Source organism: Hipposideros armiger, unplaced genomic scaffold, assembly GCF_001890085.2.
Source record: "Hipposideros armiger isolate ML-2016 unplaced genomic scaffold, ASM189008v1 scaffold_206, whole genome shotgun sequence".
Lineage (NCBI taxonomy): Eukaryota > Metazoa > Chordata > Mammalia > Chiroptera > Hipposideridae > Hipposideros > Hipposideros armiger.
In genome coordinates this window covers 1,252,144-1,273,296 of record NW_017731556.1, presented here as the reverse complement: position 1 = coordinate 1,273,296, position 21,153 = coordinate 1,252,144, and the positions used below count along the sequence as shown (strand labels likewise).

The window sequence follows — 21,153 nt, the reverse complement described above, 5'->3', positions numbered from 1 at the left end:
TTTCGGAGAGCTTAATATTACTAAGGTCTCTTTCACATGCCCTCTTGCTTGTCATTTGACTGCCTGATCAAAGGTGAAATAGGACATTATCCCATCTCCACATTGTTGAGTCCTGACATGTGTAAGACTGTCCTAGAATCGACCATGGGGAGGGTAGTGTCAGAATTAGAAGCTCAGGCCCTCTAGAAGCTTCTTCTGTAGTGGGTATTACAATCTTCTAGTTTAAAAAAAACCTCTTCACCATTTAAAGCTGAGATCCATTTTGATATCAGTGCGCTAGCTTGTTCTTAGTGTGAAGTTAGAATTTAATTACTCTGAGGACAGTGATCTTTATCTTAATTTTAAACATCTGTCCCTCTGGTGGTCTCACCCTTTCTTGGGTTTAGTATCTTTTAAGAAACAAGAAATGGAAACAAACAAGAAGCGGAAACTTTTCATCAAACTGGGTTCATCCAAAAGCACCTGTCTTATGCATTAGTGTTTCTCATGAGTTTACGAGAGTCCGGGTAGAAAGAAGGACAAGTAGTGTTTCACGTAGTTCACAAACCCTGACCTCTAATTACTCTCCTGAGATTACTTGTACTTCCTGGCCCATCTGGGAGCAGGGACTTGCTCATTGTTCTAGTCCTAAACAATCTTTGGGAGCAAAAACCACGAGTCCCCTTGGTTTGATCTACCGTGGCTATTCCCAGCTCACCCCCCTGGAAACACAATGATTTCAACTGCTGCTGTTTGCACCAGGCGAAGATCATCACCCCTTTTCTCCTCCCACTGCCATTTTTCCTGTCACCTCTGTCACCTGAAATTTTAAAAGTATTACATATCATTCAATGAAGAAACATGATGCTGAACAGTTGTAAAACATCCTACCTTTTATGTAAAAAAGGGAAAAATTAAAATGAATTTTTGGATTTGCCTAAGACAGCCTGGAAGGATTCACAAGACATGAACAAAAGCAGTTATTTGCATATGGAGTAAGGGTGGGCTTCAGTTTGAATAGGTGGGGAACAAAGTGAGAGCCACTGGGGTACCGAGTGAGAGTGAGAATTTTTACTGTATCCTTCTGTAATTTGAATTATGAGAATGTACTACCATCTAAAAATGGCCCGTTTAAAATTAACTTTTAAAAGTTGTCCTTCTCTCCCACGTCTTGAAGGAAAAGTGGAAAGCATCGTACCTCTCATCGGAAAGTTGAAATCTTTGTAATTATCAACTCAGATTGGAAAATGCAAGTGGTAGGCTTTTGGTTAAACGTATCTGGGTTGAACCAGATTCTAAGTATGTGACTGGAAAATGTGTTTGGCCCCTTGAAGTCTCAATATTCTTACCTATTCTAAGAAACTACTAATAATTACTTAGCCTATCTTTCAGGCATACTGGGAAGACTGATGAAAAAATAAATATAAAGATGCTATCTAAGTGCCAAATAAATTAATGATTACCATCAGGTTTTGGGAGGAAGTTGTGACCCTGATGTCCCAAGAGAAGGAAGGGACATAGATCTCTCGATCTCCCTCTTTCTTAAAACCTGGTCGAGTTTCAAACTCTTCATGGGGAAAAAGAGAGTCTGCATAGTTCTTTCATTTTCTGCCTTGGAAACCTAGAGAATCTGTAGCTGTTGCTGGAAGAAAATTCAATTTAAAAAAGCATCACTGATTTAGTAACAGCTCTTCGCTGCTGATAAATAATAACAGGCTTAGCAAACAGGGAATTTGTTGGTTCATGTAACTGAAAAGCCTAGGGACACACAACCTTCAGGCATGGTTGGATCCAGGTGCTTAGAAGCCATGATTAAGAATCTGTGCCTTAATTTTGAGTTTTATGTTCATTTGTATTGGCTTTTTTTTAGTTGGGCTCTCACTTTGTGGATGCAGCGTGACTACTAGCTGCTCTCAGCTTATGTTCAGCTAGTTTTAACAGTTCCAGAAGAAAGAGAAAGTCTTCCGTTCTTAATATTCCAACAAAATTCTTGGGCCTGGATCTTGTTAGTGCAACTTGGGCAGTGCCCCGCTCTGAACCAAGCACCAGTGCCAGGGAGATCCTGGGCTCTGATTGGATAAGCCTGGGCGCCCTCGAGCCCAGCGATGGGGTTAGCCTCAGACAAATGACATGGACTAAGAAAGCGGGGGAAGGTGGTCCTTCAAAAGCTAAAATTCAAGAGGGCTGTTTCTAAAACGTAGAAAAGGACACCAGATATGCCTTCCCTCCTCCCAGCCCCTACACACTAAAATAAAATACACTTACATGCACAATATCTACTAATAAGTTATTTCGGGCATTATGAGGATGGAAGAATAAACAAGACATCTCTCATAGGGCTTAGACTAGAGTCGTGAATATGCAACTATGTACACATGTAGCAATGAAAAATATAGTAAGTGCTCTAACAGTACTACTACTACTACTACTACTACTACTAATAGCTAAGAGTATTGAAACCTTTCTCAATTCTGGGTGCTAGTCTAAGCATTTTACTTGTTTTAACTCATTTAATCACCAAAAGAACCAGAAAGGTAGCAGCTGTTGTTCCATTTTGCAGATGAAGAAGCTGAGGCACAGAGAAGTTAGTTCCTTTAAAGGGCTTGAGGAGCACAGAGCGTTATTATTAATTCTAGCGAGCTCACATAGGGAGACCCCATGCAGAGATGCTATTTGAAGAGGACTTAAAATTCTACAGAAGATTTCACCAGAGAGCCACAGGGAAACAGTCTAATTCTAGGAGGAAGAAACAATAAAAGAAAGAATGGAGCTAAGGAGGTACAGGAGATGTTTCGGAAATGGCAAGAAGTGAAGTTTGACTTGAACATCAGACTCGTGAAAAAAGACCAACGAAACACAAAGTGAGAGGCAGAATGGTTCTCTGGGACCCGTTGTAAAGCCTGGGTGCTGTTCTGAGAGTTTGACTTTGTCCTTGCCTGCAGATTTGGGAGTAAGGGAGTGGCATGGATAAACAAGAAAATATCCAGACTCCTGACTGTTCTTAGGTGGGGATGTTGGCTTTATTTCTCTGCCTTACATTCTTGAGATGTTTTGGAAGGTTTTTGCACATGTTCCGTTGGGTGGCTTTCTGGTGGTGGTTTCTTTAAATGACTGAGCTTCGCCTTAGTGAAGGGTCTTTGAAAAAGGAGACCATTTCTTGACATTCTGTTTTCTGTAACTACTGTTGAGGAGAGGTAAAGCAAAGCCAGGCTCTTATAGAACACTTTCAACACAAGACAAGCAGTTCTCTGTTTCTGTCACAGTTTCACAGTAAGGCCATTCAGACTCAGCACCAAGAAGATAACATGGCACGCTTATTTAATCGTCTTCTATTTGGTTCCGTCATTACACGGTGTGAGAATTGAGAATTAGGACTCTCTTTTCTGGCCAAAAAGAAAACACAAGTGGCTTGTTGACTGCAAGATTTACTCTCACAGATACTTCCAGAGTAATATAAAATCTTGGCTGTGCGTCCTCAGAAAGGAGCTGGTGGCATATGCCCCGGCTTCCTCTCCTCAATGCAGGCTGCATGCCTAAGAGGACATCATAAATCATTTGTAGTTTACGATGAGCCCAATTGTGTACTACACCCTGCTAGTTGGCTGCTGTCTGTCCTCGACACACTATGACCTCCCTTCTTCAGAGCATAACAGGGGCTTTTACAGATGAGCTGTAAGACGGAGAGCCGAGCCTTTTCCCTTTGGCTGGCCCAGCAAAAGAGTAGAGGCGGGAGAAGACAGAAGACTCTTGTTCGTAGAGTTTTGCCGCAAGCCTCACTTGCTTTCTCCTAGATTGGAGGCGGAAGAGAGGCAGAAAACAAGATCGTTATCATTATTAGCTGATTTCTTTTATTCATGTATTCAACAAACACACATATTTTCTGAGTGCCAACACCCTGGGAGGCAGTAAACAAAACAAAGTTTTGGTTCTCATCAAAACGACACTCACACGAAGTAGGAGGTCCTATGTCAGAAGGTGATGACATATTTTGCAGGGTAAGAAGATAGATAAAAACAGGAGTGGGTGTGCAGGAAAGGGATTTCTAATAAGGTGACCTTTGAGCAGAGACTTGAAGGAAGTGAAGGAGTAAGCCACGCGGGTTCTGAGGAAATCACATCCCAGATCAGGACTGAGGCCGCCATGTAGGTGCCTGTCTCAGGTGAGAAGCCGCCGGGAATGGTGGGGCTGGAGTGGAGACCGCTGGGCGAGAGTGGTAAAGAGAGAAGTCAGATGGGGGAGGGCCAGCCTGGGCGTCACTCGGAGACCATGCCAAGGAGCTGAGATAATTGAAAGTGAGATGAACAGCTATTGTTAGATTTTGGAGGGTGATCCTTTTTAAATACTCGAAAAACCAGAGTATAAGCATGAAGTCAGGAAAACGGGGCACCGTGCTTCCTTCACGACTTTGAGAAGAACGTGTGTGCTGTTATAGTCAGGATTGAACTGTCGGAACTTCAAGTCATCCAATGCAGGGAGTGAAACAGAAATCACGGTTTTGCTTGATCTTGATGTAAAAATCACGCATGATTTTTTTTAAGATTTTTATTGGGGAATTGGGGAATGGGAACAGTTTTGGGGAATTGGGGGAAGGGGAACAGACAAGTTGCTGTCCTTTTGTTCTTCAGTCTAGTTGTGGAGGACGTTGCTTCACTGGCCCAAGTTGGCACCATCATTGCGCTCTTCCCGGGCAAGGCAGATCAGTCGCTGGTTTCTGGACGGCTGCTCACAGCAGCTGCTGGCTGCTCACGCTGACTGCTGGCTACACACGGTAGCCCATGGCAACCCACTGCAGCAGGGGCTGCAGCCTATGCTGTCACCAGCGACTCACGGCAGCCCAGCTCCAGGTCGAGCTGTTGTTCAGCATCTTAGCTGTGGAGGGAAGTGTCACTGGCCCTCATATGTGGGATCCGAACTAGCGCCCTCTGGCGTCCCAAGCCAGCTCTTAGCCAATGCGCCACTTGGCCGGCCCACACATGCTTTTTTAATTGGGATAAAAGTGAGTAACCATGAGTCATTTACTCAGCTGGTGAGAATACTTTTCATGGATAGACCAAGCTCCTGCACCCAGTGACCTGTGCTCTGCTAGGCCTCTTCCCCGGCAGTATTTTGGTTATGCTGCAGCTGTGAGTGAGGTCCCCCAACATTGCTGCTGTTCTTGCACAGATTTGTTGAGCTTCAGAGGCAAAGAGCAGCTGGTGGGGTACTTGGGGTCAGAGTATATAGGAGGCTTCAATAATCCGCTCTGCTCTCAGTGAACACGGAGCCAACTCAGCCGTTTTCCCCTCACAGACAACTCAGTATAATCTAGAATTACGGGGAACATGGGCTCCGTGAAGGAGCATAAGTTACATGGAGTGTGATTTCCAGTCCTTAGGAGAAGTACCTTCCTAAAAATGAGGGTGATGGATACCTGCAGTGGGCTGTGCCATAGAGACCACCCTGCCTCTAAATGTTTGCAAGCAGGTGAGCACATCTCATGAACGTTCCTGAAATGACTCTTGCTTTGTGTGGCATGTTGGACTAGAATAACCTCTCAGAGTCACGCCAACGCAAAACCCTGCTGAGCCTATGAAAAGTGTTCAGTGAATGTGCTCTGCAAACATACAGACGCTATATAAACAGGAGGCAAATATTTTAAAAGATGAAGAGTGAAATACTTGTTCTTCTGGGAGAGCCGTGGTTGGAACTCTGTGCCCGAACAACATACTTTCCGTGTTCAGTCGCCTGCTGTATGTTCTCATTGGCCCTGTACACAGTTATCTGCTTTATGTGTGAAAAATGCGCTCAGCCAAAGACCAAACAAATAGTCAAAGGCATTTTCCTATCAGGGCCCATTTGTAGGAGGTAGAGCCAAAGAACAAAGCTGTTGGTTTTGAGGCTTGTCAGGAAGCCAAGCTGCTGCTTCAGAGCTCCAGGATTTACAGGGAAGAAAGAGGAAGGATTTTTCAGCTGAGATGAAATTAGAATTAAAGCAACAGAAAACTTAAAACTAAAATTAAAGCATCCTCTGGGATCCAGGATGGAAAGGCAAAAGCAAAAACGGGATATGTTCTAGGCTCTCCAGTGATTTCTTGCGTGCAAGAATGAAAACTTTTAGAGGTGCTCAAAGCAGAGATTACAGACTGGCCTTGATTAATGATACAGGATCACACAGCATTTGAGCTGGATGAGCCGTCCTTTTAGGAATCATTGAATCGCGTCCCTCCACTGACAGATAATGGATCAGAAGCCCTGGAACTCGAAGAGACTGCCTGGTTGTCACACCGCTGGTTGTGGGAGTTCTGGGACTAGAATCCAGGACTCCTGACAGCCATTTTGTGTTTTCGGCCCCGTTTCAGAAACAGCAAACAATTGAAAGTTCTATTTCCTAAGAGCAGGGGGCAGACAGCCACAAGGACTGTATTCTGAGTCCGCAGGGCATTTGGTTTCCCAGAATGTGGCCTGATCCCCCAGAGCCAATGGCATTTGCTCTTGCCATTGTCACCTCCATCCTCGAACTTAGGGCAGCACAGCCTGGAGTCTCTGAGCCCACCCCCCAGGAGGGGAGGTGGAGCCGATTCTGTAGGAGGCCTTCAGAGGCCTGCCTCCCCTCAGAGCCCCAGTGAAGCATGAATGGATTCGGACAGTGCGGGGGAGATTGCAGTGGTCTGGGTCAGTCCTCCTAAGCACCTGCAGGACAATCTCAGCTTTGCCCCAGTGTCATCGTGGGTGTTGTTGTTTGGCTTCCTATGCTGAAAGGGGCTGTCTCCTCTTTGGCAAAAACCTAAACAAATTGAAACTGTGTTTAAATAACAGCATTCTTTTTACATAAAAGAACTCCCATGAGAGAATAGCTCCTGCTCCAGCCCCCCCACCCCCCCACACACACACCCAGTTAACTTTGTCCATTCAAATCACCAGCATTTAAGTGAGATCTTGTTACTTGCTTCTGTTAGGAGGGTGGAGAGCGGGAGTTGGTAGGTAGTCCAAAGGAGAAGGAGAGGGTTTTCTGTGTGTCTCTCCATTTCAACCAATAAGATATTAGTTATCATTCTTTTGACTCTTCATCTATTCATTTATTCATTCATTCTCTTGTTTGTTTACATTCCGATTCTATAAAAAAAAATGTTCGACAAAACTTAGAACAAAGAGCACATATGCTGTAAATAAAGTAAAAATGAAGTCAGGTTGCTGAGAGGGGCGAAGCCGATTTCGCCCATGAATTGTCATAGGAAATCTGTGTTAAATCTTAAGTTTTACTCTGACCGTTCTGGCCACCAGGATTGAAAAAGCAATACACAATTCCTAGTTATCAGAAAGGGAAAAAAAAATTCCAGCAGCTTCAAGAGAGACTAAGTGTTGCAATTCTGGGGCTCGTGGCATTACCAAACACTTAGAGAGGACTTTCCGGTGCTTAGGACAAAGCTCCAGGCCTAAGAACACCCCTCCCTCTCGCTCTCTGTCTTCAAAGTGTCCTTGCTTCAGGCCACCTGAAGCACCCCCCTTCAAAAAAACATGTTCTTAGTGTTATCATGAGCTCTGTTTGTATGTGTCAGGGCGTGGCTTGGTCATGGGGTTTAATTTAGGTCTGAAATTATGTTGTCCAGGGCGTCTCTAGGATTTGCAGATTATGAGGACAGGAGTCGGAATTGTAGGGAGGGTCAAAATCCAGTTCTGCAGTGGCTATCCCGTCTCCGCCAATGTACCTGCTTTCTCCCCAAATAACCCTAAGCCCCTTCTCTGGCCCTTTTTTGCTGTGTCAAGGTGCTTTTTTGGAACAGGGCATCCGTAGGGAAGAGAGTTCTGCAGAATACACTTTGGGGAATGTTGGCTCCAAGGATTAGTAGATGACATGACCATGTAGTAATTTCACACCCCTTCTTGGGCCCTGGAAGCGGGGAATGGAGTTTGCCGTTAACCTAGACATGTAGAGTTCAGGAGCTAATATTATGCACAAATAAGGTGAATCCAAAAGCCCCACTCTGAGCTCCTAAGCTCCATTCTGAAGTTGTAACTAGAATTTAGATTCTTCCAGAAGAAGGAAGAAGCAATGTCGAGATTCCCATCCCTTTATATGCCTGTGAAAGCATGAATTGACTCCATTCTCCTAAGACTTGGGATATGTCAGAGGATATACCAGAACACTCTAGAATTTTCGAGAATGGTAAAAAAAAAATGAGTTATAGAAATCTGATGTGTTGGGCTTTTGTAATAGACAGTGTGAGAAAGAAAACAGGAAAAGCAGTTCCTTCTCTCTGGGTTACCTGAATATTTACGGAAAATTTGTTTGTTTTTAACGTAAGCACACGTATCCTCCACACACGTTTTATGTCCATAGAAACCTATGTTTTAGAATGCATCATTACTGAAGAAAGGAATATTTCAAAGTCAGAAGTAGCCTTGGGCTCAATACTTGATGTGAAATAATTTGTGTGGATTCTTGGCCAAACATCGTCATTTGGAAGACCAGGCACAGTGTCTGGGTTTCCGATCATGGGTTTGAGTCATTGTCCTTGTCCTAATTGTGTTGATGCCAATCACATGATTTGCTAGACAACAAGAAAAATTGGGGTTTGAACCTTCAAGTAAACAGAATGAATATGCTCAATTCTACTTGGAATGTTTTTCATAATTATTTTAAGCCATGACTTGATTCTCATGTGTGCTTGTTCTTTTTAAAAGTATTAGAAAGGAAGATATCCACAAGACAAAGTAGAGAGGAGCTGATAAGAAGGGGAGTTCTTAAGGAATTGCCTGATCAAGGTGAGGAAATTAATTATACATTTAAAATAATTTGATCCTTCATTCTTTGCTCTTTCGTTTTCTTTTGAAATTTAAGATGATCACGGTCTTTGGGAGATAAAGCCATGAGTACCACACTCCGAGAATCTTGCTTTTAATTCAGAATGCCTTTGTGGGCTGCAGAGAATCTAAGGCCTTCTTGAAAAGAATTTCAGTGACCTTTTTTTAGTGAGTCCTTCACCATATGTCACTCTAAACCTAAAGCTCTACAAAGGTACACTGTAGCTGGAAATATAGATAAGATGCAAATGCTTCCATGATGCCTCTGTTCTTGAGCTTCAGTCTTTCTATATAAGTGAACACAGTTGTTTGAGTAAATGCAAAGTTTTAGCTTGGCTCCTGCCTTTGGTTTCTTAAGCCTACTAGTAAAAGAAAAGAGAGACAACTTACCCCTTTCCTTTATAATACACCCAAATGTGCAATCAGTAAGGCATGAGTGGGCAAATTAAATTAATCTGCTATATGCAGTCTCTCAAGTAATTTTCCCAATATTGTTCTCTTTTTATTTCTTTGAATCTAATTGTCACTCACCTTTTCACTAACAGTATTTTCAAGTATTTTTTCCCTTACCTCTAACCTTCTTCCCTTTTTTCTCTGTCCTCCCAAGGGGGAATCTTGCTCAAAAGACAAGGATTGGGTAGAAACTGAGATAGACCCTCAAAAGAAGACACCAAAATTGGTTATTTCTCCAAATAAATAATACCAAGTAACTTTTATTGCTCTCACGACAATTGAAACAAAAGAAAATTTTTGTTGTCACATTGTTGATTTACTTCATCCCTTACCCTACCCCCGAACACTTACTGGGGTACATTATTATTATTGTACTTTTATGGGAACAAATGAAATGGTACTAAATTGGAATTGAAATAATCGTACTTCTCTTTTACTGATCTATGTAACTTGCAAAGAACTTAAACATCTTTTGGCATTCACTACTTATAAATCAAATGATAACCTTTTTCCAACATGTGAATAATTCCAAAATGGAGCTAGGAAATGCTTTACTATTTTACCACTGCTTCAAAGAAAACAAGGAAGTCTGGAGTGAATACCAACGTTTTTCTTGAGCCCTCACAATTTTAGGTATTTTACTTCACTTTCCGGCCTATTATACTTTTTTCACTCCATTTGATGAATGAATTTTATGTCTTCCCTAATTTTCTATTACCTTGAAGCTATTTATTTCCTGTCTGGAACTTTTAAAAATAAAAAATGCACATTCCTAACTCTTTTTTTTAACTTGATGGTCGGCTTGCAGTATCAAACTTGCCTCCTCTGTAATCTCTCTGGAAGCACTAGAGAAATTACACATCCACTGAAAGCTGAATGCTGCACAGTCACCTTTATGGGATGGGCCAGTGCACTTCTTTGGTTTCCTTTACTTGGAAATGTTTTAAAGAAGGGGGTAAAAATGAGGAAATTTATGATTGAAACTGTTAATGAGTATTAAAAGTAGAGATTAAAGGCCCCTTTTTATCCAATTAAAAATTGTAGCTAAAAAAGAGTTTATTCTAAAAACAAGTGGCAATTGTCAACCAAAGAATTGCTTCATTTAGTTTTGCTTCATTTTTATTCTGCCTAATCCTATTTAAAGTATTTGCATGATGGGTTACAATTTTATCTACTTATTTCCCCAAAATCTGACATATTGGACCTTTTTATTTAACTTTTGCAGACTAGCATTAAAGGCTTTAAAACATAAAAGGACAAAACAATTTTTAACCTAAACATAATGTAATGGGTTTAATGTTTGAGAAGTCATAAGTTGCTGAATTTTACTTTCCACCTTTTGCATGGTCCCTATAAACAGCTATAGAAATCAGCTAATACTTAGAAGGTCCCAGGGACACCTGTTGTCAATAGAGTCCTTCCTCCTTTTCAGCCAAGGGCTGGAGAAAATATTTTTCTGTAATCTTTCCAAAAACAATTATTTTGAGAATTTCAGTCTGTTTTTGACTCTAGCCAGAGACTGGAAGCTGCTGTGTTTGGTGACAACCTCCTCCCTTCTGCCAATGAGGATTCATTCTTTGCTTTGATCTTCTTAACCTTGTCTTAGCTCTTGACAGTGCTTGTCAATTATGCCCTTTATTCAGGGAGCCAGGTAGACTTTTTAAAATCTCTCCAGCTACCCTGGGTTTGACCTCGTCCCATCTCCCCCTTACCCTGCCTCCTAGCTATTATTATTCCTTTTAGATTATCTTTTTTCATATCAAGGCCTAACTTCAGTCTAAAAATTCAGCTATTGGTCTTCCCTCCTGAGAATTCCATAGTTTAGTCCAAGTTCAATCCTTATATTCTGGTTCTTTCCTTCCATCTTTTCCCTTAACATAAACATGAGGGCACGTAGAAGTTTTTGCCTGCCCGCCAGCCTTCTTTCCTTTCTCTTGGGGTACTTTTTAACCTTCTAATGACTCACTCACCTTTTGTTCATAGGTGCTTTTCTCCTCCTCTCTGTTCCTGGGTTAACTATATCCCAGATGCACCTGTTTACCAGAAAGAGGGAAGCCCCTTGAACACTCTCATGCTCCTTATTTAACCACTTATTTCTGTGCGTGCTTTAACTCCTGGTTTACTTTAATGTCGACCCTTTTCTGAGTTTTTTCTTTGCATGCAAATGCTCCTGTAAGACTTGGCCTGGGCCTCTTGCTATAACCTGCAGTCTAGCTCAGCATTTTCTTTTGCCTTCCTTTGCTGAGCTTATATTTTACTTACATACTTAAACTATATCAAGGACTTGACGTGTTCATTCTAAAGTGATATACAAATCTAGAAAACCTTCTCAGTCACATCCCAATTGATTATTAGGAACCAGTTCTCATGTTTTATTCTTCAATTCCATATTTGTTACAAAATGTCCTTTTTCTGCAGTTATTTTGCTATGCACTAACTTTATTTCATACCTCAAAGTATCTTTTCACATTGTCAACTATTATCTCTATCATGTGATAATCCAATTTCTTCTTGTGCCTCAACTATTTCATTTTCTCTCTAGCTTTTTTTGTTCTGAAATTTAGAAATCAATTACTTAACCTATTAAAGTTTTAATATAATAATGGTTAAAATAGAATTAAATTGTCATTAACATGACTTTCGACATATTTTTATTACCAACTAAAGTCATAGAAAACCAAGATAAATTTATATTTGGGTACCTAAAAACTGAGGAATTTTAGGTAAAGAAGTGATTTTGTATTTTTTTGGAACTTTCCATTGATACATTAGTTTTTATTTTTTTCTGAGTCTAATATCTGCACATTATATTGTGTATCTCCTCTTTTTTTATATAACAAATTTCTTAGGGTCCAACAATAAGAACTAAGAAAGAATATTTGATTTCTCTTGGTTTGACATATACTCTTTAAAAAAGTATTATTTTAATTTTATTAAACTAGTTTAGATATACTTGTAATGGCATTGCCTTCAATTATTGTCTATTTTAGTTTTATACAGGAATCAGATTATAGGTGCTTGAAATTTATATGACTAAGCAACAACTGCTTTTGCATTTTGAGTATGATATAATTTTATATGTATAATATTTTACTTACTAAATTGTCATGCTTGTTTTTTGTCAAGAAGGCCAGTGGATTTTATTGTTGATCCAAAGCCATGCAATTACAGTTAACGAAAAGTTCTAAGATGGTCTCTGTTTTATAATGGTTGCCAAAATAAGATTGATCAAAATTGCATGTAACAGCTCTAATTTTGCATTTCTTCAAGTTTGCTAAGTAAAAACTTCAATTCATTAATTTTTCTTTCACAATGTTAGCAAAGCCTCTTAAAATTCTCCAGATATGAACTAGGGTTAATCTTTTCAAGCATTTTGGTTTTTGAAGTAAGAGTTTCTGCAAAATCTTTTATTTTAGAAACTCCTAGGAATTATGAAAGTTCAGGAGTTAAAATTAGTTGTTTATGATTTAGACAACATATTAGAAATTTTATTTTCAGTTGTGATTTTTTTAAATTCCTCTGTAATTACTGTTTTCTACATGTTGTTTTCCCCAATATTTTCAAATTATTTTTAGACCTTAAAGACTCTTTGGTCAGTTATATATAACAATTTCCTGAGTACATTTTAATCTTTCCATATATAAGAAAATTAAAATACAATTAGCCTTGCTACCATCTTTACCTGAACGTAGAGTAGCAGTTATATTACTGTGAAAAGTTGGCATAGCATAGAAGTAACATTTTGGAGATGATAGTGCTTGGAAATTTTCATATTTTCCCATTAATCGTTTGTGTGTGTAATTGCATTTCATGTTATTTGTGTACCTGCATTCACCTTGTGTTTTTGGTGCTTGTTAAAATGTTTATTCCGTTTTGCAGATTACTCCTTTCCCACTCAGAGACTCCTAGATATTGACTTCAGCAAAACCTAAGCACAAGAAGAGAGGGACTCGGCTGTCCTGGGATATTTCATAATTAGGATAATCATTCCTACTGTCTTGAAATGGCAATTGGATATCCCTTCCATAGCTGCTTTCCCCCAAGACGCAGGATTTTCTAGCTCTTTCATTTGAATGACTTATTTAGCAAAACACAATGAAACAGTACAGGATGTATTGGATTCCCAGGGCCTGAAACATGACCCTGAACCCTACGGTCCTAGTAACTGGAAAACTGGGTTTTAAGAAAGCCATCAAATTAGACATCTAGGTGTTTCTTTCCCTGTTTTAGATGGAGATGTAACAGTTAACTTTGAAAATTCAAACGGGCACATGATCCCCATCGGAGAGGAATCCACCCGAGAGGAAAATGTAGTAAAATCTGAAGAAGGTAATGGCTCTGTAGCTGAAAAAGCACCACCTCTGGAGGAAAAGGCAGAAGATAAGACAGGTAAAATCAAGAGAAACCCCTTATTCTTTTACTGCCATGTAGCTCAATGTTGAGAATCAGCTTTTAGGCTCCACACAGTGACTTTAAGACCAGTAGAGAAGGGATTTGTGAACACAAAGATAAGAGAAAAGATAACTAGCGAAGAAAAATTGGATGATTCCCTCAATAGATGCATCCATTTTATAAGCACATCTTTGGGTTTTTATTAAAGAGGGTTAATTAACAGTAAGAATCAGAAGGGATGGCCTCTTCTATCATTAGAGATGTCTGGGAATATTATTTTTTCCTCAGGAGCTTTTTCTCAGTATCTTCTTTAAAAAAAAAAAAAATGCCAGCAGTTAGATATCTTTCTCTGCTAGTTAGAAGTGGCCCCTGGGAGCAGCTCAGCATGGAGGAATGTCAAACAAGGTGACTCTTTCAGCCCAGCACTGTCTCTCCAGCTGTGGGAGCTTAGTTGGTGGCATCCACATGCCCAAAACTGTAGATTCTAGTTCAGGTTCTAGACATTTCTGAGAGAGATGCAGGAGGCGTTCCCAGAGATGCTGGGGATTTTGGTTGCTCTATTGGCCATAGCATGTGCTCCATGATTTGTCTGTGCAATTGGAAATTTCAAAATGTGCCAGAGGCAATTATACCATCCCCTGAAGGCTTCTTTAGAGACCTCGGTTTCTAGAGTGAACATGCTATGGTAGATTGCATAACTGCAAAATACATGTCTATCAAGAACCACCAGAACATTCACAAGTTCATAGTCACTGAGTGATTATACCTCCATACTGTTGCTATTATGTGCAGGAATCTCCAAGCTTCATTCATACTTCCGCAAACCTGAACTGAAACTCCCATAAAGTAAGGCTTTGTTGGGAGATTCTAGATGGTTCCATGCAGCATAGAAATGAATCCTCGGGAAATGGGCTATTTCCTGTTCTATAATGTCTGCCTCAGAGTTGGATGGCAAAAATTTGTCAGACCTAGATCGGGTTCTGTAGTCATTTTAAGAACTCTTAGGAGCTGCTGGAAGCAAACTTCTCTTCCTCTGTTCTTGATCCAAATACTTCAAAGACAAAGGGAACAAAAGAGCATTTTACAGACATTGTAACTTAAAATCACCTACTCTGGAAGTCCATAACCCCTTATTATTTGCATATAAATTAGCCTTTAAAAATTTTAGGAGCCTCTATTAATACTTTGTTGGAAGCTTATTGTTTTGCTTTATTCAATACTAAGTACAGTGTTATGGGGCTTTACTTAGTCTTGTTCCATTGAAGGATTCTGGCTAAGCTATGAATACTGGTTACAAGAAATTGACTAATATTTTTAATGATAATATTCCTGGAGCATAAAGAGAAGCACACCCAAATAGAGTTTAAGGTGATTCAGTTGAAATGATTCATGCAAGTAGTTATTTCTTTCTTTTTTTTAACTTTTTTAGTTCAACTGTCCTGTCTCACCAAACTGTTCAATTTCAAATCCATTTGTGGTCTGTGCCTTGTACACCCTTTTCACATTCAAGAGTCACATCCTTCATTACGTAACAGTGCCATGTCTAGTACTTGTCTGGTCCGTGTGGGGTATCAGTCATTGGATTGGCCAGACTTCAAAGGAAGTGTGTCCCTTATCAACTTAATAAAAAGTTGCTGACAGTTTTATGTTAATTAAAGCAGCAGGCCTTGATGTCCTAAAAGATGATGGCAGGCCTCAGAGGTTCATGAATATTTGAGAGATGTTTTTGTTTTCTTATTCTTTACTTAGATTTAGTACATTCAGTTCTTTTTGGTCAAATGAGGTCCAAGATAGCATCTTGCTTGGCTAGTGTGTACTTGAGATGGAAACGCTGGACGTGCTGCCACACACTAATGAGACGGAGCAGCCTCCCTCGCGTTCTGTGGACAGTGCACCTGCTGGAGCCACACTGAGACTTAGAGGAAGCTTCTGGTATGGGAGCCACTTCCGGGGAGTAAGAAGAATGTCCCTCATAAGTCACATCACATAGTATGATTAAATAGAAAATACCTTATGACCAGAGGTAACCATTAATTTCTCTGTAAAGATACCATTTAATTCTAAAGAAAAACACCCCAAGCGTCACTTTTACCTGTGCTCCTCTTCTGATCTCACTTCTTGTCTGAGCTCACTACCGTGCAAATCTACCATCTGTGTTCTTAATTCACCCTTTATTGTGGGACGCAGTGCTCCTGTTTGTTTTGCATTAAGCAAACTTACCCAAGAGCATTATTTCATCTGGTAATTGGTTATATTTGCAAAACTACATCCCATGCCTTTAAAATCCCAGATGCTTGTATCTCTTTTTAAGACAGTATGTCAGTACTGTAGTATTTGAAACATCAGTGTCAAAGAAAACAGAACAAAGCAAGTGGCCTCCACACTGCTTTGGTGGTGGGCTCCACCTAAGAGGCTCCTGAAGGCACCTGAGTCTGGGGTTAGGACAGTGGTCCTGGGCCTCCTCTGCCCCAACAGTGGAGACGTTTCCCATCAGGCCTTCAGGCTTCCTTGTCTCCCATTATTTTAGCTCAGTGAGTGCCCTTCAACATGTAAGAGATGGAAAAACTGATCTGTGATCTGTTACATAGAACTTGGCATTAGCTGTGAAAAATCTGAACATGGTTTAATAGTATTGCTGCTGTGTTATTACTGAGGACTTTCAGTGAAGTCACAGGTGACTTCATGCATTTGTCCCACACATACTAATGAAGGTCTGCCATGGGGAAGACTCTAGTGAGGGCCAGGAAAAGAGTGATGAATGAGAAATGGCCTCTGCTGTCCAGCAGATCATGACCTACATGGCAACCAGCATGCAGAGGGCAGTGCCATACCAGGTGCCAAGTGCTCTGGAAGGCCTGAGTGGGGCAGGCCAGGGAGCTTGCTGCGGGGACCAAAACTGGCTCGTAGAGGAAGATGCTTCCAAACTGTGATGTGAAGGTGACAAGAAGGAGGAGTCAGGTGAAGGAGGGAGGCCTGGAGGCCTTGGTGCATTCTGGGCCAGGCAAAGACGCTTGCGGTTCTCAGGTTTGCTCTAAGTGTTGTTGAACTCAACTCCCCATGTGAGGGAAGGAGGCAAACCTGGAAGTACAGTAAACAGCTATCTTCCAGACTATCGTGTGAAAAACACAGTGTTGTTATCAAGCCAGAGTGAATAACCTCCTCTTGGAAAGATAATCCTCATAGACATCATCAGTTTATGTCTTCCGATCATATGGTAATAACGAAAATGTATAACTTGACTGAATTCATTACCTCCCAGATCAAAGGAAAGAGTTTATTTTCTATTAATGGGTGTTGTTAATAACTGCCTGCCAATCAGCCACATTCATTGACTGGACATGATGTTTAAAGCATTGTGCCTGATGGGATATAAAATTCCAGACCAAAGTAGTTTATAATTTAGTCAGAAAAGCACACCCCTTAGGAATCACCACAGAGTAAACATAGACACTGGCCATGTGGCAAACACACACAGATAATTGGTCAAGTTCACAGAGAAATGGATGGACTGTGCTTCTCCAAGAGCCAGCCGAGGGTTTGCATGCAATGTGTTCATTTTCAACCCAGCAGGGATTGTCATTCCCAAATGTCATAGAGCAAACTCCATCCTCCTCCCCAAACCCAGAAGCTGGATTCCTTGAGTTATATCTGTAGAATTTAAAACCTTAGGCAGAAAGGAAAAAGATCCCTTAGTGATGTGTCGTGAAGGCAGAAGCTAAGACCTGTGAGGGTTTGCAGTGTGCAGGAGGGTAAAGATAGCAAGTGTTGCTGCTCAGCCTCGCTGGCTCTCACCATGGACAGTGTTGTTGGGCTTGATCTCCATGCATGGTATTATGCTAGAGGCTAATCTTACAAAGAATGTTAGAATTATTTAAAGAATAGGCTTCTGCTCTACATCAAAAGACTCGCACATCAATGTCTATTTATATGTTTTATGTTAAAATGTTTTAGGTGTGCATTGACTTATATTGTTCTCGACCCTAACTGATTTGTCGTTAACTGGCCTTCTGGTAGCTTAGGAGAGTCACCACTTAGTTGGGGAGCCACGATGTATAAACGGAAAGGCAAACACGCAAACTAGCCTGTGATCCATGTTGAATCAGCAGCTACGATTAAGTTCCGATGCAGGAGGGGCCAACTTGGGCTACAGTGACTGGGTGGGTTTCATGACTGAGGGAGGCTAAAAGAAAAGTTTTACTGGTTCCCTACCATAACTTAAATCATTTTTATGGTGGTTATACTGGAGGTGCCAAAAAAAGGTATACACATGACTTGTATTCATCTTTTGTTGTCAGTATATATTATTACAATTTTAATACAGTTTTTTTTCTTTCTTAAAATGTGTATACATTTTTTTGGCACCCTCTGTATATGTGAATTGAGGGAGCTGTAGTAAAAAATAAACCAAGTGAAGTCCTCACTTCACATTGACTAGGCTATGAAATGAAAAAAAATGTGATACATTCTAATATTAAAACCCTTTCTTGGTCATTCAATAATGGGAGTATAAATCCAGTGAAAGTTTAATCTTGTCTTAACACTGTCTTATGTTTTTTTTATTGTGCTCCGTTTTTTAAGAAAAGCTGCTTTTAGCTCTTTGGACCAGAACTGTGTTTTAATTTATTTTCATTTCAGTCGGCCACTATTAGAAAAAATATGGATGTGATGATATGAATGAACATTCATCATCCCCACTTTCACTAATGAGAGGCTAATACTATTTCTCTTCCACTTAGGTCAGACCTTGTGAGAGGTTTCTGTTCTTAAGTGTGAATTTTTTAAAAACTGAATTTTAACCTTTGTCTTTTCCAGATTGTTACTTGTGTTTACATTACAAGACAAGTTTGGTAAATATATTTTTTAAATTCTGTGCCCTCTGTACCTACAGTTGTGACACTGAAAAGCTCAGAGGAAGTTACTGGAAAACGGGAAGGTGTCCTACTGCACTGGGAGAAAATTTTAATAGTAGAAAATAGTTTACTCTTCAGTGCATTGTGCTGCTTGTAAGAGATTCTGCAGAGTCTCCATCAGCTTAGAAAATTACTGATTTTTGACCACAGTGAGACAGAGCACAAGTCCCTTTCAGGCTGACAGGGTTTGAGTTCTCCTCAGAGAAAGTCCCTTAGCAGAGGGGGTGAAGGTAACTGAACCCAGTCACTGCCGCATCTCACCCCACGGGGTTGTGTATGAAGTGCTGATCGGCCATTCTCAAGGGCCCTTCAATTTCGTTAAATTCACTTTGGCACTCATGCCCATGTCATCATTCAGCTACCACCCTTTCAAGGCTGGCGTCAGTCCCTGATGGTGGACATTTAAACTCATCCTCAGCATAACATCGTCAAAGTAACTTGTGCAGCCCTGTTGTATCACAGGAGTGATTCGTGTACCCGGACCACGCCCCCCAGTCAGCTCTCAGCCTTTGTTTTTACCGCACACTTCGTTCTCTCTCTGGTGCAGAGCTCCACACTGGTTCCCAGGGGCCAAACAGCCGCGTGTTTGTGTCTCACTCTCGCCGTATGTCTCGCTTCCTCTGTTTATATGGTGTGTGTCTGTATTAGTCTGCCTCTGTTCACTTTCTCATTTATAGAGAACACTGAAAACCACTCTGAAACACCGGCAGCTCCTGCTCCACCTCCTGCAACTCTTCCTAAGCCTAAACCCAAACCTAAGCCCAAAAAACCACCCGTGCTTCCAAAAGGGGCCGCTGCTGGGTCCAGCCCTAAGGGTGACGAAGTGCCTATTAAAAAAAATACCAAGGCTTCTGGTAAGCAGGCCCCCATCCCTCCACCCAAGCCAACAAGCCGAAACACGACCCGAGAGGCCGGTGAGTATGCCCCCGGGGGGTTAAGTCTAGGGTACTTGGCTTTGGGGGTGGGGTGGGACAGCTAATTGCTTCTTCTAGGCGCGATCGTCTTAGGTGTCTTACAATGTAACACTAGTGGATTCAGCTTTGACACAGAGAATGCCCAGGAGAATCTTTTGTTGCTATCTCTACCAAAGGAAAGTCACCCAGTTGATTAGTTGACCTCATTAGTTTTGGGTGAATAGACCTCTTTCATCCAGACTATCCATTATCTACACAAGAACCAGTAGAGAAAAAACAGGGAGTAGTGTGCCTGTTGAATGGCAGGCATCTGATATGACATTGTTGAGACATCGACTGGCCTTCTGCCTCTTCGAGTTGATGAGTGGCTTTTTGGCTTGGGTTTTCTTTCAAAAGGTCTTAAGTTTTCACATAAGAATATGACATTTATATCTTTGACATATTTGCTGGACCCTAATGTCTTAAATCTGTCTTAAATCTGCACACCTAGTCATTTCTCTACTGATAAATGACAAAGGGTTCACATCACTTGGTTCAGCTCCACCCCACCATTCTCTATCGAGTCACTACTATTTCAACAGAGTTGGAAGTTATATACTCAGTATTCCTTCTGTCATCCCCCCAAACAAAAGACTTGCATTTGTCATAAGGGAAAGAAATCATCCTAATGGTGTGGTTTCGGGTCACTATTGCAAGTCACCAAGGGATGTTTCAGTGACTTACAGTATCCGCAAGTAATATATGCAGCTTTCCTTTCAAATCAGATATACTTAACCCAAAGAGGAGCTCCCAGTCTTCCAGGGAAGTGGAATGAAGATGCCTACCATGTCATCCAACTTTTAAAGGACGTTAATCAAAGTACACATAATGGGTGGCATTTTTCCATTAACACGTGCATGAAAATTCTCCTGTGTTATAGCAAACCTTATTTCCCCTAAAATCAGCAGCCACTTTATGACAGTTGACTACCAGAGTTTGCCTTGGTATTGATCTTTTCCATACCCATAAAGCTCAAATTTAGGGAATGGCTAATGACAGACCTTTGAATGTAAACAGCTGTCTCGCTCCCTGTGTTCCTCTCTTCTGCCTTTGACCTTGAGCGTCTGGGTCTCTTCTAATAAAGTCTGAAGGGGAATGTCTCAGCGTGCTGTGCAAACAGCGCCGTTGGGCCATTTCGTCAGAGACCAACTGCCCTCACATGTCAGTCAGTGTCCATTCTTGTTGGTGTTTGTGTTTTTCCCACACTGCCTAGGACATCCTTTGAATCAGTGCTTAAGAGTGAGGCAGGCTCTGAACCGCTTCTTAAAGAAAAGCCCCAAACTGTCCCCCAGTCCTCGGGAATTAAGACCCTGCCTTGCACAGACTTCCCTGCTTCCATGTCCCTCATGGTAACGGCTCACTGTTGACTCGGCTTGGACTCTTGTCTTACCTCTCTCAGAAGAAAGCTGATTAATGCCAGTACAGGGTACAAATTCCCTGAAATACTTTTGAGTTATTTCCAGATATTTTACTTGAAGATTTATTTATAGACTCATGATGTTCCTAAGAGAATAGTCCAGTCCTGTTATTAATTGTGTTAAAAGAGGCCCGACTGGCCCATAGCATGTTTAATACAAATGTTGCCAGTCTCGAGGCTACCACAGAGAAACGGGTGGCATTGAAGTATACCAACAAGCCCATCATTGTTCAAGGATCCTTTTATCAAATATTGATAACACTCTCAT

The 21,153-nt window shown here is 41.0% G+C and overlaps 1 protein-coding gene across 1 annotated transcript in view; it reads left to right on the top strand.

The window, feature by feature from the left end:
- PHACTR2 (phosphatase and actin regulator 2) overlaps positions 1-21,153 on the top strand; it is a 240,151-nt gene that overhangs the window by 187,647 nt on the left and 31,351 nt on the right. Inside the window, exons 3-5 of the mRNA XM_019653744.1 lie at positions 8,641-8,721; positions 13,444-13,602; positions 19,193-19,429. Of these exons, the coding sequence (XP_019509289.1) occupies positions 8,641-8,721; positions 13,444-13,602; positions 19,193-19,429 (477 nt within the window). The remainder of the gene's footprint in view (positions 1-8,640; positions 8,722-13,443; positions 13,603-19,192; positions 19,430-21,153) is intronic.